Genomic DNA, 16,345 nt, shown 5'->3' with positions numbered 1-16,345 from the left:
CTACATCCATGTATTATGTATACACAAAACATAAAATTTCTTGCGTGCCTATAATTTTTTTCTCAATCCCTTTTATGTTTTCGAATTTTGTCTTATCCCCTTCATATTCTTGAGTTTTCATTTTAATCCCCTATATACCCCCTTCATTTGTTGAATGTGAGTTGGTTCTTAGATTTTTTCTAAAATAACTATATTGCCCCTCTCATACTTATGTGCTGGATTACAGAGAAAACATAATTCTCAATGTGATTTTTTTTAACAAACTCAAATGGGACGGAATTATTTGAACCCATATCTGAATAACAAAATTTAAAATTTCAAGCATAACTTTTAAACAATTAATGAGTTCCACATGAAAGTTTCACTGTAATTGAAAATCAAAATTATTTTATAATTGGGCTTAATTTTCGTTTGAAAATGTTATATGAATATCATTGAATTTGATTTAAAATTCATTTTAAAATATTAAATTTCAGTTTTAAAATTTGTGCTCAAATAAATATAATCCATTTATTTTCTTTTTATAAATAAATCTTATCGCGTTGAAGTATGAGAGAAGAACATAATTAACATTCTATGAAGAAACTAGCTATCAATTCATGGTTAACAACTCAGGGACATGTAAAAGATGCGGAAAAATGCAGAGGCGTAGAAGGGATATGTACAGCGAAAACCTATACGTACGTAAGAAATTTCCTATATACTAAATGTAATTTTTGCGACCGGAGATATCGTGTGTATATTTTTACAGCCCGAAAAAATCAACTATATAGAACTTAACTAAGTCTGATTCTGTGCCTAGATCGATGCTTGAATTTTATACTAGGTACATGAGGTTGTTCAATTTGGTGCTTCCTAGGTGCAAGCTGGATTTGGATCCCAATTCGTGCATGATTCCTGTGGTCTTGGCATGCAGTGGACCCTGTGCTTGTACGTAGTCTTACACTTTTCAATTTAGTCTGGATTGCTTCAAGTCTCTTCTTTAGTCTTCACATGCATGTACAAACTCAATTCAACGGTCTAATAATATTCAATTTTTGAGTATTATAAAAAAATTTCGGCTGTTAAACTGCGGAAGTTTCTGAATTCGCACGCGGGCATCTTGCTAATTACTAGCACGTGGCGTTTGTGCTAAAGTGAATGCACGTATGGCAAGACTAACGGAAGAATTTGGTTACTTTTCATTCCAAGTACGCCGTCTCCAATTAAGACTCCAACCTAGCTACGATATCTTTGTAAGACTTGTATATGTTTGTGCTCTGGGCTTTCTTTCAAATCCGGATAATGAAATTGCCTGTTCTCTTGAAAGAGAGAGTCTCTTCTCTACACTACCTGAGTTTTTTTTTTCTCCCGTGATCACATCCCAACATAATATTGATCATATCTCGTGGCACTCCCTCGCGAAACAGTGCCACGTCGTCACCCTACGCCATTCTCGCGAAGTGGTTCTGCAATACCGTATCGCTTTCGCACTCTCACCTAGCGACGACGGTATATTTATGTCAAAAAATTTGTATCCCAAATATTTTTAGGAAAAAAATAAATAAACTGTATATTTTCAAATTTAATTGGCTCGGCGTAGCACTAGAATAACCATCTTTTTGACTCGATTGTATGACGACAGACTAGAACGGTAGAATAAGGAACTCAGGACATAGGGAAAAATCTTTGCACAAGCAACGGTCTCACTAAGCAGCCAAGAAAGTGAAGCTGCGATAGGTACATTTATTTTGCTTTTAGAAAACAATGGCTGACACGAATAACGTTACATTTTTACGTCTCAAGACCATACTACAAGGTTACGATGTTCTTCAATCTATAAACTGAAGAAAATTCATCATCATCATAGATGCATGCACAACGGGTCACCATGATTACTTTACATTTACATCCAGTAGAGCAGGGACACACTGGTGATCTTTATTACCAGTTCATATAATTGCCGGCACAAGCTCACTGATCCTATTTCCCTTCCCTTTCAGGGGGTAAATCAGTAGTAAACTTGCAATTGTTATTCCATCTTTCTGTGGCAAAAATTGTTTATCTGTTATTTTATCTGTCATTGATGTATGCCTGTGGCTGAGAAAAACTGGTGCTCAACCGAATCCTGAGATTGCAACCTTCTGTCTGCTAGCTGTCAATTGTAACTCTTGCTACCTTGCTTCCTCACTGCAAGAATGACATCACAAAAGACAGATTCAATTCAAAATTTCAGAAGAGAAGAAGAAACTAGAGAAGAATATTTCAGATTTTTTTTGGTCTATTCATTCTACGGTGTGACAGGAATGCCTCAGAAACTGGTTGAAGTTGACTGGAGCATATGCTTATCAAGATTGATTTGATATTTGGTGTGATGGTGCATGGTGAGTGACCCTCTGCTTTACCACTGCAGTAGGGAAATATATACATTTATAAAGTTTTCATCACTAAGAACGTTGATGAAGGTATTATTACAATTAGTTGGTATGTAGTATCACCTCATCTGTGAGGAGAATACTATCCAGAACAGCAAATCCTGCAGCAACTCCACCTTCGTTTGATGAAGAAACTTTGGTGCGCATCAAGTAACCACACTGATTATTCAGGACTACCTTATCTTTGTTCCTGAATATGCATTGTAAAGCGAAGAATTCGATCAGAAAAAAGGAAGGGAACAAGACAAATACATAAAAATACAGAAGTTCTGAGCTTCCAAAGGGTTAATTACCGCAAATAGGCTCCAAATATCCCAAGCTCAGATATTGTAAGGTCCTCAAAGCAAACGCCACCCTGGACCAGATGAGTAAGAGAAGCTCTTGGAAAAATCCTTTGCATCAGTATGTAGGCTGCAAGTGCCTCTCCCTGCTCCTTCTGGAGTCTGACCAGTGTTTCTCGCAGATCATGACCATATATGTTGTTTCCTGAAAACAAATATTAGTAACAGCACGTTTCCAGAAGATTTATAGTGAACAAAAGGGTGTTCTTAAGTGCCATGAAAACAGACCTCCGCCTTCTCGCTGAGGTTTCAGGACAAACAAGTCAGGTTTTTCTATTGCAGTCTTCACTATTTCTTCATTATCTAAACTCCATAAGCCTGCAAAGCATTTCCGTAGCTTGGAAATGTCCTCCTTGTTGTTAAGGAATCTGCAGACAAATAGAATCAGATAGTGGTCAGTAACACATGGCTAAACAAACTGAACTCTAGAAGTATAGCGCTAGAAAAAAAAATGTTATACTGTTCATTAAAAAAGATGCATACTGACCAAAGTGAGTAACAAATTCAATAGATCTAAAAAGTAATATGCAGAGCACCACAGGGATATTAGAAAACAATAATCATCCAATGGTAATAAAAATGACCATTACCTTTCAAGAATATTAGGTTTTGCTAGTTCTTGCTGGATCTTTTTCGTACCCACTAAATGGTAGGATATTGAAGGGCACTTTATAGCAGATGACTGCTCCATCAAAAGCCTGGCTCTCCATTCCTACAATATAAAGAAAAGACACCATGGTGAAATGTGAATACCTGGCCACAAATCTAATTAATAAGCATTCCTTTTTCTCTGAAGAAACAGGAAGCTATGAAACATGAACCAGAAAACAAAAATACAAATGCTTCTGAAGCAAAACCTCTTCCAAGGAACTTCGTGATTAATACAAAAATAGGAATCCAAAATAGGAATCTCCTCTCTAATGAAAAAGGGTATTCACCACACAAATGCAGTAGCGCATACCGCTTCAGAAGGATAATCATTTGGAGAATATCCAGCTCTGAAATACACAACAGAAACTGTCTGTCCGTCTCTGCATTTTCACACATTTAAATATTAGAATGCTAATAGAGAACAGTAAGCCTGCCTTCATGCCTACACAGGACACATACACCACAAGCGTTCCATCTGGAAGAACCTGCCCTTCAGCCTCTACCTGTGCCAATGTTTTCCTAATGGTCTTCACACCATGCGTAACAGATAGTTAAGGAATACCTATTTCGATGATTTTAACTGTGGTAATCACATAAGTAGTAAAAACAAGTGCTTACCAAGCCCAAGAATTATTTCCTAATAAAAGTCAGGCAACATGTCAATACTTAAATCACATCCCCGAGAAAAGGAAAACTTAAATCATATGAACAAAAATCAACACATTAGAAAATGAATAAGAAATGATTGAAGTTTCAATATTTCAGAAGTTAACAGCTCAACATTACAACAGAAAAAGAAACAAATAATGAAAGGATATGATTCCTTCAAATGATTGATAAGCCAGTATTGGTCATACATGTTTCTTTCTTCAGGTTGAACAACCATCATAATTACAGCACTGGCAATCAAATGGAAGAAACCCGTGTTAGTTGAAGCTTGTGTTTTATAATAACTGAATTAACACAAACTCATAGTGCATAGGTAAAGTTTGGACCTCTTGTTATTAAACTCAGTCCAAGCCATGCTCAATGCTTCAGCAAATTGGGTGGCAGCCCAGTTCTGAGGAATCCTTTTGGAATCAAGGCCTAAAACCTTGCCATGTCGATTAAGTAGGGTCCTGTAGTTAGCAAAACAATACTACTAATCAGGTTAACACATTAGAAGATTAAAACAAGGCAAATCTGTAGAAATTAACCTGACCTGTGAAGTTCGCTTACAAGGGAACTAAGACCAGGAAATGATGATGAAATAGTGTTGAGCTCAATTTGGAGAAGTGAATTGGTTTCAGAATCCAGCATGTAATCAGATCGATGCAACCCTAAACGGATATCCTGATGGTTTATTAATAACTTAGTACCTTATGAACTGACATGTGCCACACACAACACACGAAATAAAAAGGATAATTTAAAAGATGTATGTACCATACTTCGGAATCAGAAGTTAAATACAAATATAGTTAATTACCTCCTCCTTATTTACTTCCATCATCTTCGCATGAATGTCTAAGAGCCTAGAAGTGAAATCATCAACTTGTCTTGTTCTGGAATCACAAAATAATGATGATTTAATATAAACCTGGCAATTCCTTAGAATCTAAATTTTTGTGCAGCTGAAATTCATTTTTTTTAATGAGGAAAAATTGCACAAGTCATTTCAATGATCAGAATATCAGATGATAATATGCACTTGAAAATTCAAGGAGGGAGTCTGTACGATATCAAGCAGTTCAGTATCTGTCCCCTTAGTACATGTTTAAAATGGATCTCCTCACATCAGTATCAACATAATTTGATGTGAAACTTGGAACTTACCTAGATAAGGAGTCTTGCAAAAACTCGCCATCCAAGCTCACACGATCCACAAGATCATTGAAAATAGGAGCCAGTTCACGTGCTTGCTTCCAAAAAGATGCTGGAAAACGTGTTGGAAGTAACGCAAATGGAGCATGAACCAGACCGACACCAGGAAGAGTTCCTGATCTCTGCAAGTGGTGGCAAAAATGCTACTTAGCAAGTACTATCTTACATTCTCGCTAAAAAATGTTATGATTTTCATTTCAATTCTTGAGTCAACATTTAACACCATATGAAATTCCTGATCCAACACATGGCATGAATGGATGCAGAATGTAACCATCAAATCTTCCAGCAATGCAACTCCACAATCTACATGTATCATTTACACAACTACACAGATTGAAGCAAACGCCTCTTTTGTACGTAATTACATACTTCAGCATAGTTCAGTTCTATAACAAGTTGAAATTCTATAGGTCAACCTCTGCCCAAACTGCAACAGACGATGCAGTGGTGGACTACAAAAGTATATATGTAACTTATTTATTTAGCCATCTAGTAGCATCAGAATCACAAGAGAATGTGCAGGCAAAATGCTAAGCACTAGTGCAGTACTATTACATATTGCCAACACATTCTTCGAAGATGGAAGGTGCTCTGTATTTCACACAAGACAAGATGTTGTAGACTGAATGTACCACTGTAGTGTACAGCAACAAACCATCCCGTTCGTTGCTTGTGAACTTACAATCAACCACACATCTGCCAATCTCACTGACGAAATATATAACCGAAGTTCAATTACAAATCTCTAGCATCGAGCAATCTCTTGGTAGACCATACTGGGTTTAGTGATTCAGCAATTCACGGATGGGATCAACAAACTGAAAATGGGACAGTCAAAAATAGTGTATGATTTTTCTCCCGCATTTCCAGACTAATGCGCGAGCAAATAACCACATAACTACTCCAGTAAACGAATCTCGCCTAAAACTTTTTTCATCTACTGATCAATCACCAAACCTATCTCAGAGAGGTAAAAAAAAAAACGCAAACGAGCAGGAACCCAAATCCCAGGGAACCAAAGCAGCCGTACCGGCTCCGCGCGGTCGCCGACGACGAGCCCGTGCACGGCGCACCAGACGGCGGCCTCCTCCGCCATCTCGTCCACCACCGCCACCATCTCCTCCCCCTCCGCCGCCGCCGCAGCCGGCGTCACGCCCAGGGGCGCCTCGGCGCTCATCGCCCTCGAGGCCACCGCGCAGCGGGGAGGGGGGGCCACATGCTTCAAGAAGGCCGCGGCGGCGACGACGTGGAGAGGCCGGGCGCGCGGCGCCGGTGCCTGGAGGAGGCGGCGGCGGCGGCGGCTGCCGGAGAAGCAGCCGTGGTGGTGGTGGTGGGGGGTGGTGACGCAGGAGGACATGGCGAGGAATTTGGAGTTTTCCGAGGTGGTTTCTGCAATTTACCCGTGGAGAGAGTGGAGTTCGTGGTGGCGGCGGCGGCGGCGTTGGCCACTGGTGGCGGGTCATAGTTGGGAATCTTGGAGCCGTCTTTGGTTTCATCCACCTCTCTTTTTTTTTCTATTTCTTCGTCATTTTCATGAGCTGAAAATGGATACAGTATTGCAGTTCTACTACTCCACAGTGGCGGATCCAACGTGGGTGGGTGCAGGGGACGCATGGATACCTTCCGGAGTTAAAACCATGCCATTATAATTTTACAAAATTTAAGATATGACATCCTGACCCACATGTTATTGACTCATGTAGGTCCTACATGTCATTGAGATACCGATGACATATCTCAAACTTTACAAATTTATAATGGTATGGTTCCAAATTACCCTTGATTTTTTCATCATGAATGATAAACTAAAGGTACCTATATCGCTGGAGGTTGAAGAAACTGCGTAATTGAGCCCCCAATTTTTTTTCCTGGATCCGCCCCTGCTCTTCATTGTATATGTGACATTAGGCAGTAAACACTAATTTTTTCTTTTACAAAAACGTCACATCAAATGTTTGGACATAGAGAAAATTCGATCAATAAGACAGAAGTTAAGCCGGTACCAAAAAATAGCATAAAAAATTTTCACTTTCAACTGGTGGCACAACACACTTGTTTTTTTCGATCCATGGTATTTCCGTCAGATCTGCCGTGAGGATTAAGCGTTTGGTCGTGAGCGGGAATAAAAAAATGACAAATTTGCCCTTAGTCCTCCCGTATTCACACATGACTTTGGGCTGGACCATTGCCTGTTCATCATTGTTCTGTCGTGAGAGCAGCCGGCTAGGCAACGCATGGGACGGGGCGAAAATGGCGACAACGGCAGCGGCTGGCAGGATACTCGGCGGCGGCTTGCTCGGCAGCCAACGGAATCAATGTCACGGCTTGCTCGGCGGTGGTGGCTAGTAACTCTTGATGAACTAGTTTGTTGTGTACTGCTTAATCAATGATTTGCAAAAATTAAATTCCGAACTCCAAGGACACCATTGATTTGAATTGCCGAGCTCAGGTCAGTTTCTTTAACAGAGAATTGCTCAATTCTTCTAATAGGAACTGAACATCATTCTTGGCCTTTAGATTCAGCGGCAGAGAAGAGGATATGAGGGAAATGTTCCCCATGCTGGAGCTCTTGCGGATGGGGGGAGCCACCGATGGGTCGCTTCCTTTCCCCACCTGTGGTCACGAGGAGATCGAGCGGAGACAGGGATGAGGAGGAAGGGGAGTCGTCAATGGTGGGAAGAGAGGAGGTGATGCAGCGGCGGTAAGACCGTGAGGAAGATGACGGGTTGAGTATCAGCTCACGTAGCTCCACGCCCTCGTCCACCCCGCCAGCGCCACGTGGAACGCGATGCTCGCGCTGGCGTGGCTGCCCATCAGGAACAGGGGCCTGCAGCCGGGCGAGCCCGTGGCGTACGAGCACACTGTCCGAACCGCATCAGCGGCGTCCTCAAACGCGGCAGGGAGGCGGTGCTCAGGCGCAAGGCGGTAGTCGACGGAGGCGACAACCGAGGGGATGGTGGCCGCGAGGGCCGTGCAGGTGTTGTGGAATGGCTCGAACGCTGCGCGAAAGAGGACATACCCGCCGCCGTGGAAGTACAGCATCAGCGGCAACCTGCCGCGGCCGCGGCCGTCGTCGACGTTGATGCCTGGGCCGGACGGCATGAAGAGGTGGACGGTGGTGTTGTTGGTGTCGTTGAGCGGCCGTCGTTGGAGATGAGATGAAGGGCAAATGAGTCCGACGAAAAATTTCTCCACTCCAATCTAACACCGTTACTTCAAAATGCGACGGAAGTGCTACGGGACGAAGAAAAACCGGGATTGTCGGTGAGACGATTTCCCACCCGAAGCCTCTGGGCGTTGCCGAGACTGATCTAGCGCAAGGGGATGCAACATCGAAAGAGCAACAGGTGATACCAGTGATGAAATCGATTATTCCGGCTGGTCGTATCCCTCCCACAACGTCGGTGGCCGGCGGGACTTTTGAGGGAAGGGGAGCTGACCCATATTCTTCGGGTCCTGCGGCCTTTACTGAGGGAGAAATAGAGGAAGAGGAGGATGAGGCGATTGAGATCAGTTTGGAGGAAGAGGAAGTTAAACAAGCTGGTCAATGGACGATCCTGTCCAGGTACTACTCGCTTCGCACACCAAGCCAAATAGCGTTGTTTGATGATATGAGCAGGGCCTGGAGACTGAAATCTGACATGAGTTATAAGTCTTTGCGAGATAATATGTTCATTGTGACTTTCACGTCAGAAGGTGATTACAACTTTGTTCTACAAGGGGGACCATGGTTGCACAGGGGTGATGCTCTGCTGGTGGCGAAGTTTGATGGCATTACATGCCCATCTGATGTTCCGTTAGAGGTTGTTCCAATTTGGGTCAGAATCTATGACCTTCCGCTTGCCCTAATGACGAAAGCTAGAGGAGAGCTTTATGGCAGTAAATTGGGTCGGGTCAGAGAGGTGGACATAGGAGAGGATGGCTGCAACAAACATGACTTTGCAGGATAAGAGTTGATATCCCTGCAATAAACCTCTGAAGACAAGGTTAGCCATCAAAATACACGCCCAGGGCAGTGAAGTAGTGAAGCGTTTTGAGTTACGTTATGAAAGGGTGCCTTACTTTTGTTTCTTTTGTGGATTTATTGGCCACTCGGACAAGGACTGCGATAAGAGGGGGACAAGCTCTGACCAACCGTTCCCTTTTTCTGCTGAGTTGCGCTGCTCACCGCTCAAGCCTTTTGAAAAGAAAGTCAGTAAGGTCAGGGCAACGCAGAGATCTGGGGTAGTGTGTAATCTGTCCTTCAGAGGGGCGGGAAGTGCAAGTTCTTCTTCGTCGCAGCATAAGGTGAGAAGGAAAGGAGAAGAGCCAATGCCAAGCAGACTAGATGCTTTTGATGACTTTGAAGGCCAAGAAAAAGCAGGTGATGGGAACGTTGATGAACAGCTGGCAGAGCACACAAATAAATTAAGCGTCTCGGAGGCAGCGGCACAAGGGCGGAAGGATGAGGGACAGTCGAACGGATCGCAGGGGAAGGATCCTCATCCAGCAGATCAGCACCTTGCATCTCATGAAATGATTCCGGCTATACAGAACCTGCACCAACCGTCTTCCTTTGGGGAGGATTCAGCATATGGACTTAGCAGTTCCTTGAGGAAAAGATCTCCTGATCAGCTGGGAAAGAACAAGTCTGATGTAATTCAGCAAGCTCTTATGATCTATGAAAAGCCAAAGGAAGGGACACAGATGGAGACTGACAAACCAACTAGAGCGCTCAAGAGGTCCAGGAAGGCGGACACTGAAGGTAATGTGGACAGCATGGAAGCAACCAGTCCTATGGCTACTGGTAAACTGACGGGTTCCGGTTTACGGGCCCGTTAGGAGCAATGAGTTGCCTAGCGTGGAACTGTCGTGGTTTGGGGAATGCTGCGACAGTTCGAGACCTTTGTGCCTTAGTTAAGGAGGCAAATTCCCAGATTGTATTCTTATGTGAAACAAGGCAAAATGCAGATAGAGTTCGTCGCTTGCGCAGTCGCTTGGGTCTTAGAGGTTTTGCTGGTTTAAATAGTGTGGGTATGAGTGGAGGTTTAGCTTTATTTTGGGATGAATCCATCCATGTCAAAATAAAAGATATAAATGAAAGATATATTGATGCTTATGTCCGTGTGTCCCCGAATGATCCACTGTGGCATGTCTCCTTTGTGTATGGTGAACCAAGAGTGGAAAACAGGCACAAAATGTGGTCCCTGCTTTCCTCCATTCAGCAAACCTCTGATCTGCCATGGCTAGTGATGGGAGATTTTAACGAAGCACTATGGCAGTTTGAACATTTCTCATCTCATGCCAGAGGAGAATCTCAGATGCAATCCTTCAGATCTGCACTTCAGCTATGTGGGTTGTTTGATCTCGGTTTCAAGGGGGTTCCATTCACTTATGATAACAAGAGATCGGGCAGAAGTAATGTGAGGGTGCGGCTTGACCGGGCTGTGGCAAATAATGATTGGAGAAACCTTTTCCCAAATGCCCAGTTGGATCATCTAATTTCGTCTTGCTCAGACCATAATCCGATTTCTTTAAAGTTGTCAGCCAACTCAGGCTCTCCAACTAGAAGCAAGTGTCTTTATTATGAAATTTGCTGGGAACGGGACCCCTCCGTGGTAGAGGTGATACAGAATTCCTGGGCTGACAGCGGTCAGTTGGATAATTTGGGAGACATCAATAGGGCTTTGAGCAGAGTGATGTCTGCTCTTCAAGGCTGGAGTAAAGCTAAGTTTAAAAATGTTAGCCAAGAACTGGATAAAGCTAGGAAGAAGTTGACAGTCCTGCTGGAATCCAACGCCGATAGTTCTGAGATCAGACACGCCACTGATCACATGAACGAACTGCTACATAGGGAGGAAATGCTTTGGCTACAACGATCAAGAATCAACTGGCTGAAAGAAGGAGATCGTAATACCCGTTTCTTCCATAGCAAAGCTATCTGGCGTGTGAAGAAGAATAGAATTCATTCCCTCCAGGACGCCGACGGTACTGTTCACCGTACGAAAACTGCAATGGAAAATCTGGCCACGGATTATTTCAAAGGTTTGTATAAGATGGATCCTAGCCTTGATCATTCCACTGTCACGAGGCTGATCCAGAGGAAGGTAACTGAGGCTATGAATACTGATCTTTGTCGGGATTTCACTGACGATGAAATTTCAACAGCTCTTTTCCAAATTGGTCCCCTTAAGGCTCCTGGCCCGGATGGTTTCCCAGCCAGGTTTTACCAGAGAAATTGGGGCACCATTAAGGAGGATGTGATAAGAGCTGTGAAGAGTTTCTTCCAAAGCGGGTTGATGCCGGAGGGTGTCAATGATACCACGATTGTGCTGATACCTAAAGTGAAGCAGCCCACATAGTTAAACATGTTCAGGTCGATCAGTCTCTGCAACGTGCTGTACAAAGTGGTGTCAAAATGCCTTGTCAATAGGTTAAGACCAATCCTAGATGACCTTGTTTCCCCGTGTCATAGTGCTTTCATACCCGGCCGACAGATCACAAACAATGCTTTATTGGCCTTCGAGTGCCTTCACTTTATTCAGAAGAACATGAATCCTAATAACGCAGCTTGCGCCTACAAACTCAACTTATCCAAGGCATATGATCGAGTGGATTGGAGATTCTTGGAGCAGGCAATGTACAGACTGGGTTTTTCTCGCCGATGGGTTAGTTGGATAATGTCTTGTGTAACCACGGTGAGGTTTGCAATCAAATTCAATGGGACTCTCTCTAGTACATTTGCTCCATCAAGAGGACTTCGCCAGGGAGATCCTCTTTCTCCATTCCTCTTCCTCTTTGTCGCGGATGGTTTATCCCTTCTGCTGGATGAAAAAGTGAATTAGGGAGCCATTTCACCAGTTCATGTATGTCGGCGTGCGCCTAGGGTTTCTAACTTGTTGTTCGCTGATGATACTGTTTTGTTCTTCAAAGCTGTGAAAGAGCAGGCTGAGGTGATTAAGGAGGTATTGGGGAATTATGCATCAAGCACTGGACAGCAAATCAATCCGGCAAAATGCTCCATATTGTTTGGTGAAGCTTCCCCTTAGCTATTCAAGATGAAATCAAAGCTTGTCTGCAAATTGTTAACAGTGGGTTTGAGGACAGATATCTAGGATTCCCTACTCCTGATGGAAGAATGAATAAAGGGAAATTTCAGAGTATGCAGGAGAAGATCTGGAAAAGGATTATGCAGTGGGGTGAAAATTTCCTTTCTAGTGGAGGTAAGGAAATATTAATCAAGTTGGTGCTGCAGGTGATCCCTGTATATGTTATGGGACTGTTCAAGCTGCCAGATTCAGTCTGTGATGATATAACAAAAGCTATAAGGAATTTTTGGTGGGGAGCTGAGAAAGGAAAGCGCTGAACACACTGGATTTCTTGGGACATCCTAACACAATCCAAGCTTCGAGGGGGAATGGGGTTCAAAGATATTAGGTTGTTTAATCAGGCTCTTTTAGCCTGTCAGGCGTGGAGACTGTTAACTAATCCTGACAGCTTATGTTCAAGAGTATTGAAGGCTAAATATTTCCCCAATGGCTCACTTATTGATACCAGCTTCGGTGGCAATGCGTCTCCGGCCTGGAAAGGTATTGAGTATGGGCTGGAATTGTTGAAGAGAGGAATTATCTGGCGAGTGGACACTGGTACCTTAATTCGTATTTGGAGAGATCCTTGGATCCCAAGAGACTACTCTTGCAGGCCCATAACTCCCAGGGGTAATTGTAGGCTCAAATGGGTCTCTGAGCTTATTGATCAAAACGAGGCTTGGGATGCAGCGAAGATACAACGCTTCTTTTGACCTGTGGATAGCGAGGTGATTCTGAATATAAAGACGTCAACCAGACTCGATGAGGATTTTGTAGCTTGGAATCCGGATAGATTGGGGTGTTTCTCAGTTAGAAGCGCATACCAGTTAGCAATTTCTTTATCAAACATGGACAGAGCTTCCAGCTCGTCAGGTTCAGGCTTAAGTGCTTCTTGGAAATGCCTATGGAACTGTAACATTCCCCAGAAGGTGAAAATATTTGCTTGGAAAGCAGCTTCTAACTGTCTGCCCACGATGGAAAATAAGAAAAGAAGGAAGATGGAATCTTCTGATTTATGTGCCATGTGCTGTACTGAGAGTAAGGACATTGCCCATGCCTTGTGCAGGTGCCCGCATGCGTCTCACCTTTGGCAGGCCATGCGAAGCTCAAATGATATAACTTATACTCCGGGTTCTGAGTGGAGGGGGTATAGCTGGATCCTGAACCTTTCTGATCAATTTGAGGCTGAGGATCGGGCGATATTCCTGATGATGCTATGGAGAATTTGGCATGTTCGTAATGAACTCTTCCATGGAAAACCTGCTGTACCGGCCAATGTATCACAACGATTCATATCAAGTTACATTTCCTCTTTGTTAGAAATCAAACAGCATCCTCATGCTAACCCTTCTAAAGGTAAACATATAGTGCAGCACAGAAGGCCTGCCCGCCCACCAAGTCCCCCAAAGCCATCCCCAGGAATCTTCAATTTGGTGAAACCTCCTACAGGCTGGATGAAATTGTCGGTTGATGGTTCTTTTGTGTCAAAGGAGAAGCCCGGAGGGATCGGTGCAGTTCTAAGAAACTATGAAGGTAAATTAATTTTTGCGGCATGCGGGGTACTTCGTTCATGTGGAAGTGCTCTTGAAGCAGAGCTCATGGCCTACAAAGAGGGTTTGATTATGGCCCTACAATGGACGCTACTACCTATCATCGTGGTTACGGACTGTGTGGAAATATTGAGTATGATTCACCCCAAGAAGGATGTGCGTTCTGGGCTAGCCTTCACGGTTAGGGAGGTAGTTAATCTTTTATCGGGTTCTAGGGAGATTGTAATAAATAAAGTTCATCGCGACCAGGTTAGGGATAGCCATATCTTAGCTAATAAGGGCAGGAATGAACTTTTATCTGCCTTCTAGCCGGATGATTCTTGTAATTTGGTCCCACATGTTTCTCATGTGGATTAAGTAATATATCTCCCTTTCCCCGCAAAAAAAAAAACTTGGAAGCTATCCCTAGTTTGCAAAAGAAGTTACTTAAAATTTGTGTATGAGTTGCATAACACAACTTCATGAGCATCTCCAATAGATGCCTAAAATTTAACTCCCAAAAATCTTAGATTGGGGTCATCCCAAAACAATTTGAGCCCAAAAGTCACCCCCTTGTCCAAGAGCTTCCCTATTTTTAGTTCCCAAAAGCATTGAATTATGCCACATCATCGCTGGTGGGTCCTCTTCAACTATTTCTAGCAATCTGGTTTCTCTTGTATGTCGCTACTAGGCCGATCGTTGGCAAGATCAGGGCATGGCAGGCTGATCACGGCCACATAGTCGCTAGCAGGCTAGCAGGCAATCACCACAGAGACATGACGGTTAGGCGATCGGGGCATTGCAGCTGAGAGCCGGCAGCCCGGGCAGTGCGTGGCCAGCCTGCGGCACGGTGAGGGTGCTAGCAGCTAGTAAGCCTTGCATTATGACACTATATTGGGGATCTAGGTCAAGTAAAGATGACAAAGTTCTGGTTTGACGAACCAGATGTGCTGAAACTGAGCTCTCCAACAATCATGGATCTTGGGATGACTATAATTGGCAAATGCTTACAAGCTTTACTTGAAATTGAAAATGAGGATATAGTATAACCATAAACAGGGATCCCTGAAATCGCTACATAACAAATCCCTTGAATTCATAATATCCGTGAATATATCTAGGTGAATTCCTAACAAATACATTGAATTTCTGAAGTCCAATTATGATTGCCAACAAACATTACCATTTCTAGCCCTCTCCTTCCCTGATTTGGTGTTACAAATCATCACAAGAATAAGGCTAGGTCATGCCCTCTCCTTTTCCTGATTTATGTAAAAAGGCATAAACGTATTATTATTTACTGAAATTTTGACTGTACCACATGCATAATATGGTTTAGATTTTCAGACTACATTCTAAACCAGATTATTCAGTTCAGCAATGTCAGTACTACCAACGCCAAATTATTCAGCATCAAAGACTTGATAGCTTGCAGAATCTCTTGAAGCTTCAGTATGCAATTGCTTCATGACAGGCAGTGCAGTGTAGTGTTGCAAATTGAAAAACATCGAGCAAACTGAAAACCAAGTGCAGTGTTGCCCTCATCCGACAATTTAACCTCAAAATAATGATTTCTCAATCAACCAAAACTTAACACCATATTTGTCATTGTGTGCAAGCAAAATAGCAAATAGACATCCACCAAACAATATTCAGATTCAATTTGCTCTAGAAAAAGTACAACGATACACATCGTCAAAACTTTCTTTAGGTTCATTCAGTACTAGGGCTTGAGCAGCTTACAGATTGGCGGGTGGATCACGATGACCTGCCGATAGTATGCAGACGGCCTTGGTGGTGCTGTGGAGACGACCCAGCGGCGTGGAGTGATGCACAAAGATGGCCCTAGCGGCGTGGATGACAACGGCCACGACGGCGTGGATGGAGGTGCCGGTCTAGACAGAGACGAATGGAACGGAGAAAGCCCGACACCGGCAGGGTGGCGGCGTCTGATGCGAGCTAGGAGAGGGGACTGAGCGACGGCAGCAGGGCACGACGAGGAGAGGAGGGAGGAGGAAGAAATTGGCGCGAGCAAAGAAATCTACGTGTGATCGCTGCGATTGGGAACGCCCAGGGCTGCCCCAAATCTGACTCGGTTTTGGGACTGGATTGGGCGTGGGGGATTTTTGGGAGCAAGTTTGGGCAGCTATTGGAGCTTTCCTTTGAACTAAAATCCTAAAATTTAATTTTTGGGGACCTGTTTAGGCATCTGCTGGAGATGCAATAGTTCTTGCCATTTGCTCATTAGTTAACTTTAACATGAAATATCATAATAGTTGAAGTAGTATTTTTTTTAAGTATCGAGGTAAACAACGAAAACGCTTTCTATCGTACGTCCGACAGAGAAAAAAATTGGACAAAAGCGTTATGGTGGGGCCCACCACCCATCCTTCCCGCAACCCCCTCTCAACCTTATCCTCTTTTGCTGCTCGCTCTTCTGCTTCACAAAAAATTTCCCATCTCGCGAGCGAGGCGGC

General features: G+C 43.4%; 2 protein-coding genes across 3 annotated transcripts; both read right to left on the bottom strand.

Moving 5' to 3' along the window:
• Nucleotides 1-1,705: 1,705 nt before the first annotated feature.
• On the bottom strand, nucleotides 1,706-6,715 carry LOC127755570 (glutathione synthetase, chloroplastic-like). Of its 2 annotated transcripts, none has more exons than XM_052281250.1 (13): nucleotides 6,303-6,713; nucleotides 5,222-5,391; nucleotides 4,875-4,950; nucleotides 4,608-4,738; nucleotides 4,402-4,524; nucleotides 4,226-4,305; nucleotides 3,866-3,947; nucleotides 3,717-3,786; nucleotides 3,346-3,467; nucleotides 2,984-3,123; nucleotides 2,708-2,900; nucleotides 2,478-2,604; nucleotides 1,706-2,169 (listed from the first exon to the last, which is right to left on the bottom strand). In XM_052281250.1, exons 1-13 carry the CDS (start codon nucleotides 6,627-6,629, stop codon nucleotides 2,167-2,169), a joined length of 1,644 nt encoding a protein of 547 aa, XP_052137210.1. In that variant the 5' UTR covers nucleotides 6,630-6,713; the 3' UTR covers nucleotides 1,706-2,166. The 2 variants fall into 2 exon arrangements, with proteins under 2 accessions (XP_052137210.1, XP_052137209.1); XM_052281249.1 differs by lacking the exon at nucleotides 1,706-2,169 and adding an exon at nucleotides 2,176-2,386 and having other exon boundaries at nucleotides 6,303-6,715.
• A 1,290-nt stretch (nucleotides 6,716-8,005) lies between these two features.
• On the bottom strand, nucleotides 8,006-8,374 carry LOC127755832 (probable carboxylesterase 8). Its single transcript, XM_052281467.1, has one exon. The coding sequence runs from the start codon at nucleotides 8,372-8,374 to the stop codon at nucleotides 8,006-8,008; it is 369 nt and encodes a 122-aa protein (XP_052137427.1).
• Nucleotides 8,375-16,345: the final 7,971 nt, after the last annotated feature.

Source organism: Oryza glaberrima, chromosome 11 (genome assembly GCF_000147395.1).
Source record: "Oryza glaberrima chromosome 11, OglaRS2, whole genome shotgun sequence".
Lineage (NCBI taxonomy): Eukaryota > Viridiplantae > Streptophyta > Magnoliopsida > Poales > Poaceae > Oryza > Oryza glaberrima.
The sequence above is the reverse complement of the archived record's forward strand: the minus strand, read 5'-3'. Positions and strand labels throughout refer to the sequence as shown.